Source organism: Thermobia domestica, chromosome 9 (assembly GCF_964235325.1).
Source record: "Thermobia domestica chromosome 9, izTheDome1.hap1.1, whole genome shotgun sequence".
Taxonomy (NCBI): Eukaryota; Metazoa; Arthropoda; class Insecta; order Zygentoma; family Lepismatidae; genus Thermobia; species Thermobia domestica.
In genome coordinates, this window is record NC_137462.1 from 109,936,963 (window position 1) to 109,963,134 (window position 26,172).

General features: G+C 35.0%; 2 protein-coding genes and 1 long non-coding RNA gene across 4 annotated transcripts in view; all 3 read left to right on the forward strand.

Moving 5' to 3' along the window:
• Positions 1–26,172, forward strand: part of LOC145694930 (uncharacterized) — a 230,717-nt gene that overhangs the window by 53,667 nt on the left and 150,878 nt on the right. The window lies entirely within an intron of this gene.
• LOC145694289 (uncharacterized) lies at positions 38–21,646 on the forward strand. The gene is made up of 4 exons (XM_081770377.1): positions 38–450; positions 11,451–11,609; positions 19,403–21,484; positions 21,528–21,646. The coding sequence occupies exons 1-4, from the start codon at positions 414–416 to the stop codon at positions 21,644–21,646; spliced, it is 2,397 nt and encodes a 798-aa protein (XP_081626503.1). The 5' UTR covers positions 38–413.
• LOC145694927 (uncharacterized) lies at positions 21,542–25,215 on the forward strand. Its single transcript, XM_081771700.1, has one exon. The coding sequence runs from the start codon at positions 21,667–21,669 to the stop codon at positions 23,314–23,316; it is 1,650 nt and encodes a 549-aa protein (XP_081627826.1). The 5' UTR covers positions 21,542–21,666; the 3' UTR covers positions 23,317–25,215.

Consider the following 26,172-nt stretch of genomic DNA (forward strand, 5'->3'; position numbering starts at 1 on the left):
GAAAATGAGTGAGCGAGGTACTTTTCAAGAATACACACCTTGCGACTGGGGAACAGCTTTTTCATGCGGGGAACAAGGCCGATTCCCCGGAAGGAAAAATAGCTTTAACCGTTTCAGGAGGGCCAAAATATGCTTTAATTTTTTTTTTACCGACTCCTAAAAAGTTCCCCAACGTTCCCCAAGTAGAGGGTTCTATACCCGTAAACTTTACACAATGTGTGTAAAATAGTTCTAATTTTCGTCAACAGGTGGCAGCATAATCGATTCCGTGTGTAAGTGACTTCCCGCTCTCAAACGTGTGTATGATGATTTTCGCGTTGGTGCATATTCGTGCAATGTTACCAACTCTTCAAGTATCAAGGGTTGTTCGTTTGAAACAACATTGTGTGATCTGTGTGATATGAAGATTAAGGATGGTATTCACAAGAAAAAAATCTCGTATTAAAGAAGGTAAGTACATTACTGTTTTAAGGTATTTTAATTATATATAAGTGCAACTTTCCATTTTCGGTGCACACTATAATAATGGTAAGACGACATTTGCATTACTTTAATAAACATTATTTGTTTTAGTGGAGCCATGACAGTTATTTTAGGACAACATAAATTTGTAAAATTTACGGAAGAAATGTGCGTGTTGTCCTATGTTAGGAATACACAAATACATTCATGAAATATTTACTTCCCTTAGCACCAAATGAGCTGTTACAACGTGTTAGTTTTTTTTTTTTTTTTTTTTTTTTTTAATAAGGGGAAATTGCATTGAAATTATGCATTTCGATTCAGATAAATATAGTCTTTCGACAATAGAGCCTACTAGTTCTAGTTACACATATGGTGCTCTTGCATGCATTTTTCGTTTTGAGACACCATTCGAAAATCAAACATCAAATATCTTTCTTCCCTTGCAAAATATTTTCACAGGATAGCATTATGAATATTAGGTAATATGTGAAGTTGAGGGTACAGTTAGAAACGGCTAAAAACTTCAGTTAATGCCTTATAAACGTACATAATGTGGTATAGATGAAGCTGTTGGGGCCCAACACAATCACTGCCATAAAAATTTATCTGCAAGGACTGTCATTTAGTGTCTTTAGAGCTCATGTACTATTAGTAATTTTCCATTTCAAGTTGGTAGGCCTATGCTTGGAAGAGAATATGCTTCGTCTGTGACTCAGGGGAAAGTGTAGGAGCCTGTGTGAGGAAATTACTCCTTACCAAACTGCTCGTACTTGTATATTTACTTCAATTTAAAATGTTCTTAAAAGCCTTGATATGTCAAAATACAGAATTTTAAAGAACTGTGAGGCTAGTTTTTATTTAATGACTACATGATATTGTTAGCAATTCACAAAAATACGTACAAATCGATCCCTACGTTCCTGTTCGAAATAACTCTGGATTATTATTTAAATGAAATGAAATCTTTGAGTTTTACGTCCCACGAGTATGCCAGTTAGGCTAAAGGAGATGGTGATGATGAGATGTGAATGAAAATGGTGGAATGAAGAAAGTGGGAGGAAACGGAAGAACCCCTAGAAAACCCATCAGCACGGTGTTTGTCCACACGGCGCGAGCTGGGATCGAATCAGGGACCCCAAGCATCGGAGGTGAACGCTCTACCACTGAGCCACCGCGCTTCCCCTTATTTTTACCCCTGCATCTAATTCAAATTATAAAATAACTTGTAGAATGCCTGTTCTTCACACGGGAAAAATAAGGGCAATGGAAATTTTTTTTAAAAATCTTACACAAGTTTTGCAGTTTCAAACTAGTTGTTGAAACTACTTCGATTATTTTGGTTTACAGAAAGGCTTAATCCCGTTTCTTCCTTTAGGGACTATGTTTCGTAGAAGTTAACTTATCTAAGAATAATCGGAAGTTGTATAAAATAATGGCGTTTACATGACGTCATGCAATATCTTATGTTTGATTTGCTAAAACAGTGCAGTAACAAACTGAAAACTTATTTGCGTAGCATATGGTAACTGTTCATACTTGATATGGGAAGAAAGCAGGCGAAGTTGAATGCTGGTGAACAAACTTATCCTTTAACAGAAACAAAGCCATATCAAGGACTGAAAAAGCTCTTATACAGCTTAACGTAGGATCCTAATTACATGATCTCCCACCCCATCCTACTTATAAAAAAGAATCACTATATAGGAGTGATTTTTGTATTAGTGGGATGGCGTGGGAGATCCGACGGCGGGAGCTCATGTAGTTCTGATCTTACGTTAAACTGTAGAACAGCGTCTCATATAGCCTCGCTGCTGAAAGGGAAACTTAACTCCAAACCAAATCAAATATAGATAACTGGGGTCCAAATATTAAAGGGCAAAAATAAAAAAAATGGCTCTGTTCTAACAGATCACACATCTTTATCCGCCTGTTAAGCAACGTTTTCAAGTAAAGGTGGGTAGTCCCTTTTTCTTAAATAATATTTGTCTACAAACTACGCTTAGCTCCACACAAATACCATCTTTTCTTAAATCCAACGTTCGGTTTTTGGAATCAAGTATTTGAGTAGGATAGGGATAAGTAGAGCATATTGGGGTACCGTAGGATACAGTAGTGTAAGTTAAGTTCGATTACGCTAGCTCAATGCTTTGCCATTATTTTCAAATGTAGGGTAGGGTGGAGTGAGTTAGGTTATATTAGCTCAATGTATAACCATTATTTTCAAATGTAGGATAGAAAAATGAAATGAAATATTTAAGTGTAACTTCTCACTATTATGCATTTTAGGTTAAGGGAGACGATGATTGAGGCAAGTGAGTGATGATGGGAGAATTGGTGGAATAAGAATGTGGGAGGAAACGATATTACCCTGAGAAAACCCACGTACACCATTTTGTCCAAAACAAATTTACGTGGCCAGCTATCGAACCAGGGGCTCCACACACCAGAGGTAAGCGCTTCAAATGTAGGGTAGGGTAAGTTAGGTTGTTACGTCAGGTTATCTTACATCCAATATTTAGCCATTATTTTGAAATATAGAGTAGAGTGAGTAAGGTTAGGTTAAGTTAGCTCATCATGTTGCAGTATCTCACCATGACACTTCATTTAACGATTACTTCATCAAGAAATCCACCTCCCCACGACTCTGTTTGGCCAACTTTTAAAACTCAAATTTTGACTTTGCCTTTGCACCACCGCGCCAAATCCGCTGAAAAAATAGCAACATTTTAAGAACATTTATGTCGCCAGTTGCTTATGCTTCATTCCAGAAAGTAGAATTGGTGTATGTATATATGACCCTTTTAATTAAGCAAAATTTATTTTAGTAATTCACTGTCGGATTTCTATAATGTTAAAAATTGGCGTTGAGATGCAGATTTATGTTCGGATCCATTCACGAAATCCTTGCATATGTAGCCTACTTCATTTTCAACTAAGTCGACTTTTTGTATCTTAATAATCGTTCTTCACATCCAGACTTGCATGACTTTGTGCATTCATTTCTGGGGATCTTCAGTGTATGTTAGATCTATTGTGCAAAAGACACTAACCAATTTGTGCTACATGCTCACTAAAAAAACATGAATGGTATCTAACCGAGTTAGGGTAGGCTCGGTAGCGAGGGTGTGCGTCAGCAAAGATGGGTATACAATAAACGAGGATAGTGCAAACAGTATATATGGCATCGAATTACTTGCCTTACATGTTGAATAATGTATTTGTGCGGTACTAAAGACGTTATAGGTAATATCTCGATGTTTTCATTGGTTCTATATTTGTGTTCCAAATTAAGGGTTAAGTGCAGTACTGCCGGGACAGTTTTAGGAAATTTACCGGATGGATTTGTTTTGATTTCTGATGAAGAATGAGTGAAAGTCAGGTGATGGGAATGGTTGAAGTTAAGAAAGTGTCTGTAGTTATTGGTTATTTTTGATTTAAGCGGGGTTGAATATGGAGGCGGAAGGGACTATTTGGCGGAGAGTTACACTTGTTGTCTGTTATGATTTAGTGGCGGAAAAGCAGTGTAGAAATACCTCGTATGTGTCAAAGTTCTGACACTTTTGTTTGAGTTTTATCGAATTATAACCTAAACTAATGTAACTTAACCAACCTAATCTATAACCACTACAATACACACAGTGCAGAAGGTGTATTTTATGTTTACAAGTAGATGGTTACTAGTATGAAACTATGACAAGTGCTATTGAAACTCGTATCATTATCAAAACCCTCCTGTTTCTACTACCCTAGCTTACGCGCGTACTTGCCGTCGCTGACGTACTTGCTCCCTTCGAGCGCACCCCTACGCTATTGTGCGGCTTCACCAGCTTCACCTTGCCCTGACTCGCTGAGATAGCATTTGTGCTTTTTAGTAGCACCGGTTGGTGTATGTTTCTTGCAATATAGTTTTCATGCCATATATCCTGACGCCATAGGTTATTCCAAGTTGTAACAGTTTACACGCCTGTTTTCAAGGTAGTTTATTTGTAACTCAACCTAAACTAACCTAATATAATATCTAATATAATCTAAGGACACGTGTTACTTTTTTATTTTCGTTTGAACGGGCAATACAGCACAAATGTCCAAAGTAACATCACACATTACTAACGTAAATTTCACAATTATGTGGATCTCTTAATTCTCAGACATTTGTATAGCTGCGCGTTATGAGTTAGCACGTTAACTTCAGATACTTGTCTTCACTTCACATACCGTTACTAGCTACCATATGGGTGTCGGACATAAGCTCACCGGCAGTCTTATATTACAGGGGCGGGCAAAAGCTCACCGATAGCAAACATAAGCTCCCTTGAGGGACTTCTAATAAAATTCACCGAATATTGAAATTTGGAGTTTGGCTACTTCCTAAGCAGAAAATGGAGCTACTATTTTATATTACTTATCAGGTATAAAAAATAATAAGGACGTTGCGGAGTTGTATTGCATTAAATGTGGGCAGGGTTGGCAAGGTAATTTACTTGTTACGTATTTTACGTAAATTACGCGTAATTTACTAGTAATATACGTAATGTAGAAAAACAGTTTTTTACGCAGACGTAGAAAACTATATTTCTTTCATTAAAACTAAGATCATTTTGAATAGTCGGTTATATTGTAAGCTTAGTTTTCTTACTTAAATATTAAAACATTATTATCTTCTAAACATTATATTTAAAAGTAATGATTTCATGTCAAATCATAGTAATAAAAGATAATTTTGGATAGTCCCTCGCCGGCCCATTAATACTTTGCACCTATTAGCGCACACCCAAGCACAACCACCCAACATATAAACACACACATTAAAAATATGTGTTGGGTCGGATGTTTGAAAGTATCAAGTAACCTTTTGATTATAACAATTCATTGTAATACCTTTGCAGCTTTTAATATAAAACTCGAAACATTTCAGTATATTTTGAAACTTCTATTAGAAAAGAAAAAGAGATTGACTGTTAGGCTCATTTCACTTTCATATTACACACTAACACACACACACATAACTGATACAAAAAATACTGATCAGAATATTGAAATAATGAAATTTTAGAATAAACTGATTTGTTTTTCTTCCACGTCTCAACGATACTATATATACCACTTCACTTAGCACTGGGACATATTGAATTTTCGATGTAAAAGTTATTAGATTCTCATTTTAAACACACACAACTGAAAAAAATATAAAAGCACCCAACAGAACATTGTACTAAATTTTTCGGAATGAACTAATTTATTTTGCTCTTTTCTTCCAATTCCAACAACACTAAATATATTACTTCCTTTAGCACTTGACTATCATTTGAACATTTAATGTAGACATTTTTCATGCTTATAATAAGTCGACAAAACTGAAGAAAATACTCAACAGAATATTGAACTACTTGTTTCTTCGTTTTTGTGTGTGTGTGTGTGTGTGTGGAAAGAAACAATTTGTCTTTCTTCCTAGTTCGAATACTGAATATATTTCACTTGGTTCCAATAAAACTGCTTATATCATTTCATTTAAAACTTATCCATAATTTTAATTCTAAGAAAAAGTTACATGCCATTTCCATTATAGTTTAGTACGATTCGAACACAATACTCTTAATCACACTAATATTCATAACTTGAGTGATCTTGTAATTTGAGGGTGTAGTATATTTGAAGTAGTTTCTTCGAACGTTCGAAGCTGAGCCGGTTTCTTGTGACGTTATGGACAAAGGACCAATTTGAGAAAAAGTCTTTCAATTTGCGCTGAAGATGCATGGGTGTTCAGTAACTTCATAGCAAATTCCGACAACTCCTTATGTTGCCGAGTAGCGAAAGACCAGAATGTGCGTGGTGTTGTAATTTCCTTCTTCATAAGTTCTTCAAAATTTCCACATTTCCCCGATATTGCTGGTAGCTAGTTATTCCTGAAGGGTCGAGGTTTTCCAACAGAAACTCCTCTACTTGTTCGTGGTGCTTTTCTCAGACATTGCAGATAGTCGTCACAAATGGAGACCATGAAGGCTTACCATTGTTGTTATATTGCACAATAGTTTCTTCCATGGCTTCTCTGGCATAAAACTTCTCGATTACAGAGGGTTTAAAACATGAAACATGATGAAATGGGTTTTGAACAGTCACGCATGCAAACCGTATTATACAATGCTACTTTACAAAGCCAATACAAAATTCCCACTTTATGCTTACGGATTAAGTTTTGCAAAATCCAGCTAGATTCCATACAATTTTAGGAAGAATTATTTAAAGCTCAGTGCGTAGAACGTTTTCTTTTAATTTGTAGACTTGTTTCTAATTTTTTACGTATTTTACGTAAATTACGCGTTTTTTACGCGTATTTTACACGTCACGTAGAAAACCTTTTTTTACGCGTAATTACCCACCCCTGAATGTGGGCAGACCTTGAGGAACTTGCAATAAATGCCCTGGATATTAAAATCGCCTTGATTACAATTACAAATAGGCCTAATAATATTAGAAAGTAGAGCTACTAATGTCGTATACCAGTTATCAGATATCAGATGTTGCATGTTTAATGTGTGAAGCATGGGTGGCAGTAGGCCTAATTTTGGCCCTGGAAATTTTGGAACCAAATTTTTCTTATAGGACGGACAATTCATCACTGCATTAAAGTAATTTCATGATTAGGAATAAATACTTACCTATCAGAATTTGCTTACTAACAGGATTGGTAATTCTGCTTTGACTTTTTTTTTTTTTTTTTTTTTACGAAATCATCATACTCAGATGTAGGGTTAAGCCTTGCTTCTTAGTACTGCCGTCGTGCTTGCAGACCAACGCTCAAACAAACCTCTTTCTTATTTATTAACACTAAGCTTTTCTTGGTTCATAAGTTGTTGTTTTGTTCTCACTGGTCAGTAAACAAGAAAGAGATTCATTTGATGAATATTGGTCTGCAAGTATGATAACAGCCTTAAGACTTGAACTCTGCAACATTCTTAATATTTTATGCTGATATCTGATAACTCATATTTGACATTAGTCATATTGTCCATATTTTATTGAGGAACTAAGCTTACTAGTAGTCAAAGCCAAGACTTAAATATCCGGAGCATTTTCTTTTAAAGTTCCTCAAAATTCCTCAGAGCCTGCCTACGTTTAACACATTAAATCCTGCAACATTCTTATTATTTTATTCTGATATCTGACAACTGATATATAGCATTATTGGCTCTATTTTCTACTGAATTAGGCCTACTACTAGTTAAAGTCTAGATGTTAATACCTCTTCATACCCATCATACGTTTTTTTAAGTAAAATGAAATATATCTCAGATACTTTCAGTCATAGTGAAAAAGATAACAAGAAGATACTCTTTCACCAAAATTTTGTTTACCGATATTTCTGTGCTGCAAAATTTTTTTCACCGAAAGTTTCAGTACAGGGGAGGGGGAGGGGGCTCTCTTCAGGAAAAGAAAGTAGTATACTTTTGTTTGTAAAAATCTGTTTTCAATTTATATTTTAATATTCAAATCTACTTCATATTAATGTTCAAAGTCTAGTTTTTCATTTTTATCATATTTTCCGTTTGTGATTTTTCCGTTGCTTATTTATTTTATTCAGATTTATTTTCCTTTCTAATTAAATTAGTTAACCTATAAATGTAATTAGTTGTCATTATTGTATTCTTTATTGCACTAATTATCTTATAATACAATTATATTATTAGCAGTGAGCTTATGTCCGCGACCCATACCTTATAGGGGAATCCATACATAAGAGGTTGACTTTCATTGATGTATTTTTACGTACCTACGTATCTCGCTGATAAGAAAACAGCATATTTCGATTAGTAACACAATAGTCTGTTTAAATATTATTACAAATTTCATCTCTAAATTTTACAAAATTGTGGATCCATACAGTAAATGTGGATCGGCGATTCTAATTAAAATTTGTTTTTACATTTTTAAAAAAATCTACATACATCAAGTTATTACTTACGGTCATTACTGCATGACTTACTGGTAAAAGCACGATAGCAGCAATTAATAGTTTTTATTGTAAGACTTACAAATATGCTAGCAAATTTAATGTAAGGATAGGAGCAATTCTAGTTTGTGGTATACAAAGTTAACTGATCCGTTTTCTTCGTTGGTTTATTATTTTTCTTTTCACACTTATTGCTGCAATATTTAATATACAAGGGCATATTGAACCCAAATAAAGTAAAATTGTAAATATTTAAAATGCCAGTAGGTTTGTTAAATGAGCGAATGGAGCAGTGCATGCCATAAAATATAATTGACCTCAAGAGAGGTCTTGCAGTGAGTTCGAATCATATAATCACCTTAAACGTGAAGCAAATTTAATCTACTGTGTCCATTTCTACTAGCTGGTGACTAAAAACTAAATTTCTTCAATTCACGTGCAGTAGAAAATAAGTAAATCAATTAATAAAATAATATAATGAATTAGTCAAATATGCTACTTTAATCGGTCCATCGCAGTAATGACAAATTTTTATTGGTACAAATATCATTCTTTCTTGCTTTAGGAACAATTGAAATATAAGCACAGTTTATATCCATATAACCACATAAATATTCAAATTATTTATATAATCCCCTGTAAGCAATCCTGCAACAAAGCACTATAAAATATCAAAAAGAAAATACTTCGACAATTGAGAACGAATACAAAATTCATCATCGTTGAACTACTGAAAAGTATTTTGCCTGTCTCTCATTATTTTTTTCTGAGAATCCGATCTTTACCGAAAAAGTAAAACAGGAAAAACTGTTTTCCATGCGGTTTAAAGTTTTCAGAAATTTACCAGCACTAGTTTCATTACTGGAGAGCTTTAAATTTGTAGACATGTAGTCTTTGTTCAAAAACTTTGCCAGCCACCTTGTATTGAAAGGTATTATGAAAACCACTCAGGAAAGTGTACTTCTTTGGCTCAAATTAAAGATCTCAATTGATCAGAGCAAATCTTCATATATTTAATTTAATTCTGAGTGGATAAGAGTGCAGGATTTTTCGGAGAGGTGGTTGGCCAAGGTTTTTTTTTTTTTTTTTTTTTTAAATAGCAACACTACCTAATATATAATCATTAAGTTGTTGCAGAGAATCACACACTTTTTTATTGAAATATTTGTCCGTTATTTTTTAAATCTCTGATGTTTCGATTCTTCATATCATACTGAGCAAAATGATCATGATTGGTACGACCTCCAGAGAGCCCTCCTAAAGCATATCGAGTGTGGATAAAAAACAAAAAAATCTGAACAAATTACGGTAAAACAACATTGTTTCAAAATATCAGTTATATATTTTTGTTATATTGATATTTTGAAACAGTGTTAGAGAATATAATCTTTTTGTTTTATCGTAATCTGTTCAGATTTTTTTTTCAACGGGAGTAACTACACGCCTCACGTTGTGCATCGATGACTTCCTCTCGCGTGCCCGTGTATAAAGTGTCTTCGTAAACGTTTGTATTTGTTTGAATTAAATAATGCATTTGAGAAATAGCGCATAGTAAACCAGAGTATTGTGAGTTCAATACTCTATTAGGTGGAAAGTATTTTTAATATTGTTTGGTATTTAGAGTTTATCGTAGTGTTATAACTGACTTGCATTACACACGAGTTAACGTTATAAAGTTTAATAAAAATACTTTCAAGAATTATAAGGGAATTAATTATGTATTATTCAATTATTTATTTGTTAGATCAATCAATATAAGCTATTCCAAATTGTATTGCGCTAGCTTAACTATATTTTCTCTTCAAAAAATAAGTAGATAAACTAAAAAATAAAAATTACGAGAAAACAAAGATTATATTTTTTAACATTTTCTCAAAATATCAGATATCTAAGATTATGTGCTTCTCTAACCTGTTTTCGCTTCATATTAACAAAATAATAAGCAAAAACATAGGTATCATTGAAAATCTACACCCGATTAGAAGCCTTTCCGAAGATTGTGCCCATCATGACTTGTTCAGTATGATGTAAAAAATCGAAATATTGCACATTTAAAAATAATAACGAAAACTACATTCCCGGAGAAAAATTCCGGGTTTTATGAGCTTTAACTATTAAAAGTGAAAAGCAGGTAATTTTATATAAGATCTTAAGGCAATAGCAGAACACTTTTTGAGTAAACAACAAGAAATATGCAGACACTTCTTCTCAGCATTCCCCTTTCAAGAAAGTATTTCGTGAATGCTTTGTGGACCTATTTTTATAATGTGTTTTCAAACAAGCACATTTAGGTCTATAAAGTCAATTTGCATCGAATCTGTAATTAGTAAAGACATACTTTTCTAGCAGCAGGTTTCGCAGAAACCATGTTTAAAAACAAGGAACGGAAGTCTTGTGGTTTAAACTTTTTTTTTTTTTGTTTGAACCGGTTTTCGTTTAAATAATTTCTTTATTTAGATTGCATATCGATAGAAGTAAAGTTGTTTGGTCTTAACCGAGTTACGGAAGTAAACCTTTTCAAGAAAGTAGACATCGATGGAAAGGAACATGCTCAACGGATTCATAAAATAAGAAATGCACTTGAAATACACGCTATCGCAAAAAGTTCTTTGTTGAATTCAGTGTACTCTCTACACTACAATAATCATGTGTAATTTTTAAGATTAAAATGTTATTATGTAGACATCATCCCAGAAAATTAAAAAGTCTTACTGATAAGCTACAGATCTGTCGATAAATTTTCCCAACATTTAACAGTACATTTAAACAAACTTTAGGCTTAATGTTCTTACGTATCAGCAAGGTTATGTGAAAACTTTTGTGACTCCACCGACAATCGAAGCTACGACCACTTGATTGCAGGGCAAAACTTAATTACAATTAACGCGGTTTAAACGAGTCAACCATGATTAGCAATATCTATCAGCAACAAAGCCAATTTACCTTTCTACTCATATTTCCGAAATCTTTAGACTGAGTTTTTTGATTTTATAATCTTACTTTCAACAACATTCTGTACGATACTTTACTATTCCAGATTGTTGGGCGTTGGTTCGGTATGTAGAAGATGGAATTCTTCATATTCATCACATAGATGAAGAAAACGAATGTCTACAATCATTTATACCCGGCGAATTAAAATCTGTTAGATGGAAAGATGGAAGAAGATACACTGCAACAATATTATTGGTTGGAAGTAAGTAAATTAAACAGCTTTTCACAAGATCATGTCAAATGTTACTTAATAACGTTGGAATCACAATAGATCATCTCCAAAATACAGAAGGTTGTTCGCTTTATATCCGACCATTTTTGACGGATATTCATAAGAGATACCGCGCCGACACCACCAATCATGTTCTTCTGGATTCTTAGTATTGTGCACTACTACCCGACAATCGTAGTTTCTGTTGCAGCAAGCTCTTTTGCAGGACAGACATGGAAATTCTGTCCCACTTCTCCCTGCGGGCTTTCCATAGAAAATCTAGGATGCGCGGGCGGTGATGTTGAAGATGTGGTTTCAACAGTTCAAATGCACAAAAATCCATTGGACTGGCATCTGTGCTTTTCACAGGAATGTCTTCAAACTAAGTGGCATGGATTCCTAATTCCTCTGCCATTTCGTGATGAAAACGTAATGATGTTCTAGCGGTATTACTCGAAGCCTTGTTCATATGGATCACCACCTGGTTCGCGTTCATTCTATACAATTGTGACAGTCTCCGATAGATTCTTGAAGTATATGTACCTTCAACTTTTAATCCACCTTGCATATCATCAACTTACCCTTATATCCAAATCCCGTAACAATCATAAAGCAACGAGGAAAACTTTGCCTGCACTCACGAACAAAGTTGCTGCACCCCTTGCCGTCAATGTCACGGCATGTGATCGCTCGAGTGTGACCACAAGCAGTGATACGGACATATGATTCACTCTTGTGACAAGTCTTCCATTCCTAGCAGGTACTTTTCATAGTTTCCTCAGTTCGTCTTACGTTTGGCTATATGACACGGTAGAAGGTAGTGTATACGGGCCTTCCACACACACTTCAAACTAAGGCGCTTGTGAATTGTTTTGTTCACAGTTGGCGCGAGGTGAAATTTGTGGCTCATATCATGTTGATTTGGGGAATGTTTTTCGGCACGCCAATCGACGGATTCCCCTTAGCACTATTTGTGTCACTTTGCTTGCACCTCTTCTTCTGGTGTGCCCCCGCCAAGTGAACTTTGTGGTGGACAAACACCGTGTGCGTGGGTTTTCTCGGGGTTCTCCCGTTTCCTCCCACTTTCTTCATTCCACCATTTCATTCATTACTCATCATCACCGTCTCCTTTAGCCTAACCGGCATAACCGTGGGACGTAAAACTCACAGATTTCATTTCATTTTCTCTTCTTCTGGTGGTTTTCGTGGGTGAATGTTCGCAAGGGAGAGCCTGTTTTATGTAATGGGACAAAATAGCTTTCGCAGCAGCTATCTCGGGTATTAACCCATTCTTCCGACACTGTTTCACAATGCATACGTACGGAACTTTAGCATGGAAAAGCGCCATTACGTAATCCTACCAATACCGGTTAATTTTTGTCGTCAGTTGATAACACTCCTACCAGGTAAGACAACACTACTTCCGCCAGCAGACCCATATTTCCAGCACGATGCCAGGTGGCAGCACGGAATCGAAAGTGATCGGATATAAAGTGAACAACCTTCTGTACCTGCATTGCAAATATCACCTTTGTATCTATTAGCCTTTATCATTTGAGTATTTTGACTGGACTCTTCCTCGCGTTTACATACATACGTATATACAAGTGAGATCATCTTTTTTTTTTTTTTTTTTTTTTAATGATTTGCCATTAACATTTTCACTAGGGACTTGCGAAAACGCTTTTGGATGTTCTTGGCAGCTGTGCTATTTTTTGAATGGCAGGATGTACTTTTGAGAAGTTCGTGTCACATACTGGAATGTGATTTTATACAGAGACATATTTCCTAACGACTTTTCTTTTGCATGAGCGTACCGGTATCTAGAATTCATTCATGAATATGTTAATACATTAGCTCTGTTCACGATTTAGTCGTGTATGAATTTCCATCTATAAGCCTGTGAACAAAGAGGATATGGAAATGATTGCCCACTTAATTCCGTGTAAAAATTTTATTGCATAATATAGTATTCAAAATCTTTTAATCTTATTTTAAAAATATTTATTCTCCCTTTAGACATATGCTCCTCCTTCTAAAAACATTTTCTTTGTAAATCAAAGCCGTAGCCAAAGGATGGCCAGGTCAGGCTAAGCCCAGTCTAAGGAATCAGAGCTCGACCTGTTAATTTCAATTTGTAGAACCACACATTATCAACAAACACAGATGAACTGATGCAAGTGACTGCGAACTCAGTCGGCATTTCCTACAGCCTGTATTGGCAATCATAGTCCGCAAGTCACATGAGGTGTACGTGCTGGTTCGGGTTGTACGAGCAACCACTGATAAGAGACCATAAGGTTTTAGTATGATGGGAATTGAGCCGCGAACATGCAACATGGATTTGTGATGACTGGAAATGTGTAATATGGTCAGATGAATCATCGTTTACCTTATTTATAACAAGAGATCTGTTTATGTGTGGTGGACGTCCATAAAAGAGTATGATCCGGATTATCTCCGCGCAACCGTGGAACATACAGCGGCTTTGTGATGCTGTGGGCAACAATATCCTATATTCAGTGGGTCTTGTACTGACGCTTACCAGGTACACTCATGTCCAAAATGATTGTCGCATATTTATAACTGTGTTCTTGTAAGAATATAATTTGATAATGATTGTGCAGGGTACTTTTAATACTGATACTATATGTATAATCGGGAAATGTATATTTGTGGTAAATTTCATAGGAAAAGAATGACAGATACGAAAATTAGAATGAGTAAAACAAAATGTTGCTAAATTCGCAAGAAAGTTTTATTTTCGTTTTATTGTTCTTATTTACTGCTCTTTTGACATAAAATTTGCCACATACATGTATTTGCCGATTATACACATATTAATATTATCAGAAATACCGGGCGAATTCGTAATCAAATTATATTCCTACAACAACATATTTATAGACACGCGACAATAATTTTTTACATGCGTGTACGTTACTGACGGTGATTACGTCGCCATTTTAGGGGACCACGTGCATCCTTTGGTCCAGATATTGCTTCCTGGCAGTGATATATTTATATGATCCGGGCAATACAGTGGTCTGCATCTTCTATATCAAAATATTGAACAAGAGTTTCGGCATTTAGTATTCTGAATAACTTGCTTACCAGTTGAATATACGTGTTCTAATTTTTCCTGCTAATCTACGCTTATGGATCTTCGAACAATAAAATTTCTGATTATTATTGCAGCCCCCATCCGAGAAATAACTAGCAAAAAATCGTAGTTTAGGAGAAAACTTGGCTTTCGATTTCGAATATTTTGCTTACCGGTTGAATATCAGTGTTGTAATTTTCTTACTTGTTTTACCCCTATGGATGTTCAAACAGAAAAAATTGCGATTTTTTATCATCATCCCGATCTGCGGTACATGAAGTCAAAAGTCCTAAGTTCGAAAAAAACAACATGACTTTTAATTTTGAATTTAAGAGAGGAGACCAGAATGACATAACCCAAAGTGGCATCTCTTTTAAAAAATCACCAGTGTGTTGTTGATCAATGACAATCACATGTTTTTTATTTACTTATCAAAAAGGAACCTTTATTTACTTGTTTGCATAAAGAAATCATTGGAAAATGTATACAGGGTGAGTTTTTAAAACTCACGGATTTTATTTGCGTCTAGAATTTCTAACTGAAGTCCGATTTTCATGTGATTTGTGGCAAATGATCAAATACGGATAGGAGATGTATGGCACTATGTTTACTGGTTTAAACTCACTCGGAGTAATATCGACCACGCCTCAAGAAAAACAGCAAATTTTCGCCAGTGTATATTACAATTGGAATGAGGTTTTGGATTTTTAAAGCAAAATTGCCGAATCCAAATTAAGTGTTAGTGGTAACTCCCAGAAATTACATGTTGAATAGCTATAGCCGGTTTCTTGCGACAAACGACGAAGAGTTTTCTTAGGCTACCTTAGGAGTCAATAACTGATATCTTCCGCAACATCTGCCTCCGGGGTCCGATGCTTCCTGTCTCACTCAGAAGCGATCCTGTTTATACCAATTTATTCACTAGTGACCATATTATGTTGCTGTCTGGAGCAGAACGTGAGGCAAATTTGTTTCTGAATGCCCTTTGCATAGCAACAACAGATTTCGTTCTCCAAAGCTTCTACGGATAAACTCATGTTGCACCAAAGAGCACACTATTCTCACTTTGTTTCGATCATACTCACACAGTAGCACAGAACTGTAGAGCACAATTCCCAATACAATGGCATAGTTTCCTGTTTCTTATTGACCTTAGCGAGGTTGCCATCTAACGAAGAAACCTCAAATCTCCACAACGCACCGCACTTCATTCCAATTGTAAGGTACATTGGCGAATATTTGCTGTTTTTCTTGAGGGTTGGCCGATATTATCCCGGATGAATTTAAACCAATAAACATAGTTCCACAAATCTCCCATCCTTCCTATATCATTCACTACAAACTGCGTGAAAAATAGGACTTTAGTTAGAGATTCTAGACCCAAATGAAATCCGTGAATTTTGAAAAGAAAAAAAAAACACCCTGTATAATATCATCAAAAAATAAAGAAAAACAGTTTGCAACTGGGTGCACTTCTTTGCTGCAACCAGGGCACAGGTCAGACATGTGATCTAAAAAGAATGAAAAAAATAGGTAAGTGAAGGAAAATAATGTACCTCTCGACCTCACCTCAATTCTGATTTTAATATTTAGCTGAAAGGTATAAAATTAAATGCGCAACTTGAACAACCCATAACCACACAATTTTGCTTGCAAAAGATTTGTTTCCTTTCAAGACAGAATTAATTTGAAGAAAGTTGGAGGTTTGGACGATAGCCACTATTGTGAAACATTTCAAAAAGAAAGAAAAAAAAATCATCTGAACCTCTGTTTAGGCTCTGGGCTGGTTGCCATAACCAAAAACGCGTTCTGAGAAATTTGAGGTTAAAGTTTTTTGTGTCTTTTTTTTTTCAATCACCAGTCAGAATCCATTCCTGCACCAAACAATGTGCCAATGTGTCTACTTCTTGAAGAGTCCCCCCTTGGAGAGTCAGCCATGATCTTGTGGCAGTAATTCTGTACTCTTTTGACACGTGCAAAGATTTTTTTTTGTGGGGGGGGAGGCTTTTTGGATTCTGACGGAATCTCTTTCAGTACAGTCCAAATCGCACTATTGCATAACTTAGACTCAAAATTCATTCAGAATTGACGTAAGTGTAGTGTGCCCTTCATTGAAAATACATACAGCTACATTAGTAGCAATTTCCACTATTAAAGTGCTTCCTATATTTGTTTTGGGGGCCACTTTCCATACCAATTGATTAAACCTTTAATTAGCATTTTGAGAGTGCATCAGGACACCTCTTCAAAAGATCAAGCTTAGTAAGGTCTTCATAAACAGGTTTAATGGCCTGTGATACTTGGAGAGGAAATCCTGCTTTAAATTGATAAGGTTCTTTGTTACTCTTAGATGTTGACAACTGCACCAACTTCCAGGCCCTATTGGGTAGAGATTGTGTTGAGGATAGTTAGCTGGGGAGGGCCATGTTGCCCAAATTGCATTTCTCATTTTATCCATTGAGTTATTGTTTTTCCTCACAGCCTTACTATAATAACTACTAAGTTTACCAATTTCTGCACTAGTCAATTTTCCTTTTCCACCTAGACTTTTATTTATTTATTTATTTATCTTTTAGCTCTCTCAATCTCCTCCCAACTCTCTTCCCCACATGGCCAACACACTCTTTCTTTTTGACTGGAAAATCTTCACCATATGGTTTGTCCTCCACCACAACTTTATGGATTTTACTATCCCTATCTCGTATGTAATAAAAATACTTTACGCGCAACAACGCAGCACACGCGCGCGCCTGGGGAAACGGAAACAGCTCTAGCGGCGGCGGTTTTCTAATTTTTACACCGGATTTTCAACAAACAACTAAAAAAAAAATCGATTTTTTGAAGGTATTATACTGGTCTCCTCCCTTAAAAATAAATTAAAAGGATATCAGGCTTCAAAAATGAAACATAAGCTCTTTAGAACCAAGTAAAGCACGAGTCTTAATATTAGAACTGATGTTCCTTCACAGTGAAATACTGGTGTGAAAATTAAAACCATGCTTACTTGGAACTAATTTTAGGGTTGTTAATGTACAAGATGGGAAAATATGTGCAGAACATAAAATGTAGTGTTTTTTGTATAGAATACACTGATTGTTGTTTCAGATCTCTAAAGTCAAGTAGTTTGTGAAATATTGTTTAAAAGAACACAAATGTCAAACAACGCAAAAAATTACACACACAACATATTAAAATCTAATCTCCCAGATTCAAATAATAATAATAACATAAAGAGTGATTCTGAACCCAGGAAGTATGCAACTTTCAATGTGGAAAAAGTTAGGTAAATTAAAAATGTTAATGCAACCCCATTTCGTGACTTGACCCACAATGAAAATTGTGCTTATCACTTCTTTGGTGGGAGGGGGGGTGACACTAGTAGGTTAAGAAACACATTGTACTTTTAGAAACATTTGCGTAATTAAAATGTTTCTTTACTTTTTGTATAAATTGAGTCTGATGTAATCTCCCAAGGGTCACTCTGATCACACCGAATTCTTACTTCAAATTCGTACACATGTAGGTCAGCCACAAAGAGAGTATCACCAAAAAATTACCTGCCATTATGAAGTGCAAGGCGTTTGAATAAAAAGGCAAAATTTTGACGCCGTCTCTTATACAGTTCTTGTCAAAGTGCCAGAACTGTTAAATATCTCTAAGCGACAGAAGTTGCTGAGTATCAAATAAACTATCGGACGGGCTAGTCGATCAAAAGGTGTGGGGCCCTGTTTGAGTCCCATGGGATCCAACTTCAACTTTTGAAATTAGATCCCCTCCTTTTATTGCAGATTTTATATTTACTGAAAAAACTAAATCAGAATATTTTCTGTTTAGAACTGTAGGATGTAAGTTCTGGATCGTAAAGGACCGGAAAATAGATTAATGGTCAGAAGTGTGAAAAGGCTACGGAGGAATCTGCAGTAAAATATTTAATGTTTCAGTTTCAAAAATGCAAGATTGAATTCCGTATATTTAAATTGATCCCCCCTCCCCCGCCTGGTAGTTTAGTGCTTTCTTTTAAACAACTTCTGGCTCTTTCAGTTTTTTACACACATTCTTAGTAAAATCTTTAGCCATTCCGAACCTTTTACATTTCTCACTATTAATGTACTTTCCGGCCCTGGAGAGACCAGGACACATCGTATAATTTTGAGCAGAACATTCTCATTTATTTATTTATTTTTTTTATTTTTATTTATTTATTTATTTATTTATTTTTTGTAAATATAAAATTGCAATAAAAATGGGGGTTTCAATTTCAAGAATGAAAGTTGGGGCCCAAATAGGACCCTACATTTTATAGGCAAGCCCACCCAATAGCTCTGTTGATATTCTGAAACTTCTGTCACCAAGTTAAAAAAAAAAAAAACTCATTCTAACCGAGATATTTAGCAGTTCTGGAACTTCGCCAAACTCTGTATAAGAGATCGCATCCATCAAAATTTTACCCTTCTATTCAAAGGCCTTGCACTTCATAATGGCAGCTATTTTTGAATGGCACTTTCTTTGTGGCTGACCTACACGTGAACGAAATTTGAAGTAGGTTTTCGGGGTGATCTGAGTGATCCTTCCCTTGTCAGATATCTAACTCGATTTATTGAATTCAAGGTGATATTTTAGGTTTTGCAAAATGTCTATAAACGTATATGAATTCATAATAAGACAATAAATTATTTTCTAGGCAAATGCGACGTTTCAAAGGCTATGGAAACATTCTCTACTCTGCCAGAAAATGAAATACCACTTGAACCTGAAACAGACGGAAAGGGATCTTCAGATACTGCTCTTAGGAAAATTCAAGGAAGCCTTCTAACGGATGGTCAACCTGAAATGAACCACAGTGAAATCTCCTCAGAACTGGTTATGACAGAAGATGAGGTACCACCTGAACCTGAAACAAACCAAGAGGGATCTTCAGAAACCACTCCAAGGAAAATACAAGAAAATCTGCTACCAGGCGTTGAATCTGAAATGAACCATAGTGGAATCTCTTCAGAACTGGTTTTCGTGACGGGAAAACAGTTACCACTTGAACTTCAAACAAACGGAGAGGGATCTTCAGAAACCATTCCAACGAAAATACAAGAAATCTTATTACCAGGTGTTAAATCTGAAATGAGCCCCCGTGGTATCTCTTCAGAACTGGTTTTCATAACAGAGAATGAGGAACCACTTGAACCTGAAACAAACGGAGAGGTATGTCCAGAAACCATTTCAAGGAAAATTCAAGAAAACTTACTATCAGGTATTAAATCTGAAATGAGCCACAGTGGAATCTCTTCAGAATTGGTTATGACAGAAAATGACGTACCGTTTGAACCTAAAACAGACGGAAAAGGATCTTCAGTAACCGATCTTAGGAAGATGCAAGGAAGCCTTCTACAAGATGCTCTATCTGAAATGAACCATAATGGAATATCTTCAGAACTGGTTTTCATAACAGAAAATGTGGAACCACTTAAACCTGAAAAAAGCGAGGAGAGATCTCCAGAAGTCATTTCAAAGAAAATACAAGAAAACTTTAAATCTGAAATTAACCACAGTAGAATGTCTTCAGAACTGGTTATGACAGAAGATGAGGTACCACTCGAACCTAAAACAGACGGAAAGGCATCTTCAGAAACCGCTCTTAGGAAGATACAAGGAAGCCTTCTACCAGATGCTCAATCTGAAATTAACCACAATGGAATCTCTTCAGAACTGGTTTTCATAACAGAAAACGAGGAACCACTTGAACCTGAAACAAACGAAGAGGGATCTTCAGAAAGCATTTCAAGGAAAATACAAAGAAGTCTAGTAACAGATGTTAAATCTGAAATGAACCACAACGAAATCCTTTCAGTTCCCGTTTCCATGACAGAAGAAAAGTTACTGCTTCAATCGGAAACAAACGAAGAAGGATCTTTAGAAACAGTTCGAAGGAAGATAAAAAGAAGCGTACTACCAGATATTGAATCTGAAACGAACCACAAAGATATGTATTCAAAACTTACTTTGTGTAAACAAGCAGGAAAAGCAACAAAAAATAACGAAAACAAAAAACACAATTTACGTCTCGTAGAATATTCAGATAGTTCTTCTGAAGAAAGTGAAGTAACCATCTGTAAAAGTGAAGAAAGCAACGCTTTAACGAATATTAGCAGTTTTGAAGACGATGCTATATCAGGTGCAAGTGATATTGATGATCCGGATTATGACCCTGGTGAAGAAAGTGTTTCGTGTAACAGTGAATCAACAGATGTTGCAATATCAGATAGGACAATAATTCCCTGGAGTGAGATAACTTTTCAGAGCTCTGTTAAGGAAAGTATTGAATTGGGCAATTCTAATAACGTAACAAATAGAACAGGTGAAGCTATTAGTAACAGTGATATTGTAGAATGTTCTAGTTGCTCCGATTCCAATCATTCTGAAATTTTTGAATTACGAAAGACGGCACTTAAATATATTTTGAAAGAAGATCGACAGCGTGTACACGTAGCTGAATCTAATAATGCGGCAGGTAAAAGAATATATGACAGAAAAGCTTCTTGTTTGTATTGTTCCAAAATGTTTTCAAAACTAAGCAAACACTTATTTAGGAAACATTATAATGAAAGGGAAGTAATTGACGTTTTGTCTTTAAAGAAGGGTTCCCAAGAAAGAAGAATAGCTTTGATAAAACTAAGAAATGCTGGCAACTTTCAACACAATCAAAATTCAATAGAGAAAGAAGCTGGTGTTATTATTCCCACCAAACGATCTCAGAGGTCAGGCTCTCCCAGTCAGTATGTTGCATGTGAAAATTGTCTTGGCTTTTTCAAAAGATCCCATATGTGGAAACATTCAAAAAATTGTTTGGATAAAAACGGAAGTAGAAAAAAATATTCTAAAAGAACTGCCTTGGGAGATCTCTTGGTTGGCTGTCCACGAAAAATTGACCTGAAGGAGAAAGTTCTTTCACGAATGAAGTGTGACAGTATTTCCCTTGCTGTCAAGAATGATGATCTTATTCTCACATATGGAGCTAAGTTATGCCAGAAACATGCCAGTGACACTCATCTCTATACATATATAAGCCAGAAATTAAGGGAATTGGGCAGGCTACTTTTAGAAATGAGAAAAATTAGTCAGGACGTTAATAGTTTTAAAGATTGCATAAAAGTAGAGAACTTCTCCAAAATTGTGCAGGCTGTGAAAACCGTTTGTGGATACAGTAATACTGACGAGTGTTACAAGATACCTTCACTAGCTTTGAAACTTGGCCATGCACTTAAAAGCTGTGCGATGATACTGAAAGGAGAAGCACTGAAAATGAGGAACATGGAATTAAGGAAAGAAGCAGAGGACTTTTTCGAACTATGTAACTTGGAATGGACAAATGAAGTTTCATCTCATGCACTTAGAACCATTGCTAGGCAAAAGTGGAATAAACCAGAATTATTACCATTAGCAGAAGATCTAAAGAAACTGAAAACACACTTATCTAAGAAGATAGCAGAAGCAGCAGAACGACTAAAACATCTACCTGACAAAAAGTCATGGGAAGATCTTTGTCAGGCTACACTGGCAGCAGTTATTCTCTTCAACAGAAGAAGAAGCGGTGAAGCGCAGAGAATAGAAGTTAAGACATACAAAGAGAAAAATGGCTGTACAACTAATAGTGAAGTGGTTGCATTTTTGTCAAGTTTTGAGAAACAGTTACTTCACTCTCTGACGCTTGTTTACACAAGAGGAAAGAAAGGGAGAAAAGTTCCAATATTACTGACCTCAGAAATGAAGGAGGCAATCGACTTACTGGTGCAAATGAGGGAAAAGGTTGGAGTGTGTTCTAGTAATAAATACATTTTTGCGAAAGTTCAATATAATTCAGAAGAATGCTACCGAGGATGGGATGTTCTTCATCGGTATGCAAAGGAATGTGGAGCTGCACATCCAGAATTTATTACGTCCACAAAGCTTCGTAAACATATTGCCACGATAGCACAAATTTTAAACTTAAAGAAGTGTGAAATGCAAAATATTGCATCATTTCTCGGACATGATCTTGACGTCCATAAAGAATTCTATAGACTTCCAGATAGCACTCTAACAGTTGCTAAAACAAGCAAATTATTTATGGCTGCTGATAAAGGCAATCTGAATAATTACTATGGGAAAACACTGGACGACATTGACAATCTTTCCATAGAAGAGGATAGTGGCAATGATAGTAATGCAGAAGATTCAATGGAATGTGATAAAGAAGAGTCTGAATCACGAACTACTTATCCTGTTTCTGAAAATGGTACAGATAATATACTTTGTGATAATGGATTTGACCACAAAGAAGATGAAGACCTGAATGAGAAAGAGAAGGTACAAAGGAAGAAGAAACGTGGTAAAAATAGTAGGGCTCATAACACTTTGCATCAGAAAGACCCATGGTCTGAAGAAGAAAAGGATGCTGTTAAGGAACATATGTCTAAATTTTTTCTGCTGAAAAAGATCCCTGGAAAAGCTGATTGTGTAAAATGTATATCTTTAGCAGGTGGCATTCTTGATAAAAGGTCTTGGAAACATGTTAAGTATTTTGTTTACAATGAACTAAAGAAAGCAAAGAATTCTATTACCTAAAACAGACGGTGGTATATTGATATTCAGGTTTCAGGTAACATATGCAGGGCAGTTAATTTAAAAATACATTGGTGTACTCCCTTAAGGTGAGAAGTAAATTCCTTAACTTTGGAATCAGCACAATACGTTATGTGTACCCTGTATAAAATGAAAATGACCTCAGCAATATATATATATATATGAATAATCGGTGTAATTTTGTATTGATTTCCCTGAGTAGCTATTTCTTTTTCAAATTATGTAACTAGCGAAAGAATAACAGATGAATATTTCTATTGAACTGCAATGTAATCGAAATGGCCTAACAAGAGTTTCTGTGCTTTCAATTACTGTTATAAATCGTGGCATGTATGTGACGTTAAAATGTATTTTTCACGAAAATGTGGGAAGAATTGTTTAGAAACTGAAGTTGGACTTCTAATCTTAGAGATCTAGTTTTAACTTTTTTTTAACCGTTGTTAATGTTGTATCAAAGGAAAATGCTTTATTTTATATGTGTATTTTTGTTTGATCTAGTTTAGACAGATTGTACGTAAAAGAAATTCTACGATTTTTGTAGCTTTTTGCCTGTTCTGTGTATATTTTGTGCAACATTTTTATTCTTTATGATATTTCGTATTTCTTAATCTATTATACAGGATAGAAGCTTTTTTATACCTAACATCAGTTTTGTGCTTTAGTTATTTGATGTAGAGTTTCGACTAATATTACTTTCAGAAGTGAGAATACAAACTATGTATTCAAATATGTATTCTGTTATAGACGAGCTAAATTTAAACATAATAAAAGTTTGCGACTGCGCTCTAGATTGAACCCTTTTTTCCGGCTTATCATGTTGGTGTATTAATTACTATACTTGTCTGCGTAAGGATTACGTAGCAATGGCGTTACCTTTAGGATAATATTGGATAGGCTCGGAGGTTTGAATATTGATGAAATCACTGATGATCAATAATTGATACATTGTTAGCAACAGGTCGCTCACCTCCCTTCACGCTTTACTGCCAATAATTTCTGAACTGGTTAATCAATCCAAAGTGGTCAACACGTCTTGAAGTTATTGAGAAAAGAAATTGTCGAGATGTAAGATATATTTGGTAGATACAATATACAACGATAAAATTCACGATTAGATGCAATGAGTTAGAAATATTGAAATGCTTAGTTTCTCGAAAGCAATATTCAAGAGAAATAAATGACTAAATAAAAAAAAGTGAAAAAGATTAATAAAGTGCACATTCACATCTTTATTCCTACTTAAAATATGGTTTTAGCAGAAATAAAACAATAATGTCTGAAGGCATACATAAATCCAGGCAAAATAGGTAGACATGAACCCAGAGAAGTTTGCATCTTTGTTGGATTGTCTAGTAGTTAGCCCACCAACACGGTACCCGGCGAGAAGGTGTCCCGTCTAATTTCCAACCCAATCTCGAACACTTTTACTCTGAATATCAGTATCAGATAATAGTTTCATGTCTTTTTTTTTCTTAAATGCATTACTCCTGGCAGGTTTTCTTCAATACATAATATGTGTTTGAATTGATGATACGTTGCAAAAGTAAATTTCTACCATACGAAAAAGATCTGTTCTTAGAAGCAATAGTTTTACTGTATGAATATGTAATAAAAGGTACGGATAAATATTAAGGAAATTATAATGCATTTGCGGTAATAGCAGATAAAAAATAAAAAAGATAATCATATATTTTCTTCTTTGAATTTTTCTTATATAGGTTAAATACTGATATGACTTTTCATGATGCGAACTGTCTGTTCAGATACTAAAATAGTAGTCTTTCGAAATGTAGTAAAATCTTTCTTTTATACTAAACTATTTTTATGAAATACAAAATATACATTTTATTAGTTTTCGTTTCTCCAATAAAATCTAATCTTATGGAAATATGTATTTTATTTCTTCAAGTCCTTGTCAATACATTTAAGTTACTTATTGAATGAAGAGATACAAGATAACGATTCTACTAGCTCCAGCTCAGTTCAATGTGCGATCATTGATTTCTTTTTTATTTTGAGACTTTGTGAATTGACGATAGGAGCAAACTACGATTGGTTATTATTATTATTATTATTATTATTATTATTATTATTATTATTATTACAGTAGAACCTCGCTTAGTCCGATCATGCTATCATCAGGCATTTTGTACGTTTCACTCCAACAATTCTTCATGTCTGTACATACTTGTCGGTGACTCATTTCCTGTGCTGTAAGTCTGTTGTTGAATATCCTCTGCTATCTTTGCATGTTTTTGTATTGTTTTAAGATAATACAGTTTTAGTGTGTGTACTGAAGTGTACTGTACGGTATTAACATTTTTATAGTATGATTATTTCATAATAATACTGAGACAATATTTCCAATTAAACCACCGTCTTTGTATCGTGCTTGTAAGTAAATAGAAGTGTTCCTCTAACAATCCAACCTACTTTGCGTTCCGACTGGGCTTCCGATCTCATTTGGGCCGGACTAGCGGGTTTCTACTGTATTACAAATCCAAATGACCGTTTATTTATTTCCTTTGCAACAAGAAGGGATTATCACTATGTCTGGAATAAATTGGATGTGGAATAGTTACGCTCTTTTCAAAGTAGTACGTAGAAGTAATAGGCAAGGAGTTATGGTGTGAAGGTTATGATGGGAATACTCCTAATTGTGTTGATGTGGATCCATTTCGCAACCCTCTTTATAATTCAATTCGTAATATAGTAGTTTTGCCTGTGTTGATGCAATTTTCCGTATCTTTCCACCTAATTCCTTATGATAGTTTACATTATTATTATTATTATTATTATTATTATTATTATTATTATTATTATTATTATTATTATTAT

Bases quoted from the DNA above. Each gene is read 5' to 3' on its own strand.
- LOC145694289 (XM_081770377.1), top strand. From the start codon at position 414: ATGGTATTCACAAGAAAAAAATCTCGTATTAAAGAAG. The intron at 11,610-19,402 runs GTAAGTAAATTA...ATTATTTTCTAG, and splicing joins AACAATATTATTGGTTGGAA to GCAAATGCGACGTTTCAAAG. The intron at 21,485-21,527 runs GTCAGTATGTTG...CTTTTTCAAAAG, and splicing joins TCAGAGGTCAGGCTCTCCCA to ATCCCATATGTGGAAACATT.
- LOC145694927 (XM_081771700.1), top strand. From the start codon at position 21,667: ATGAAGTGTGACAGTATTTCCCTTGCTGTCAAGAATGATGATCTTATT.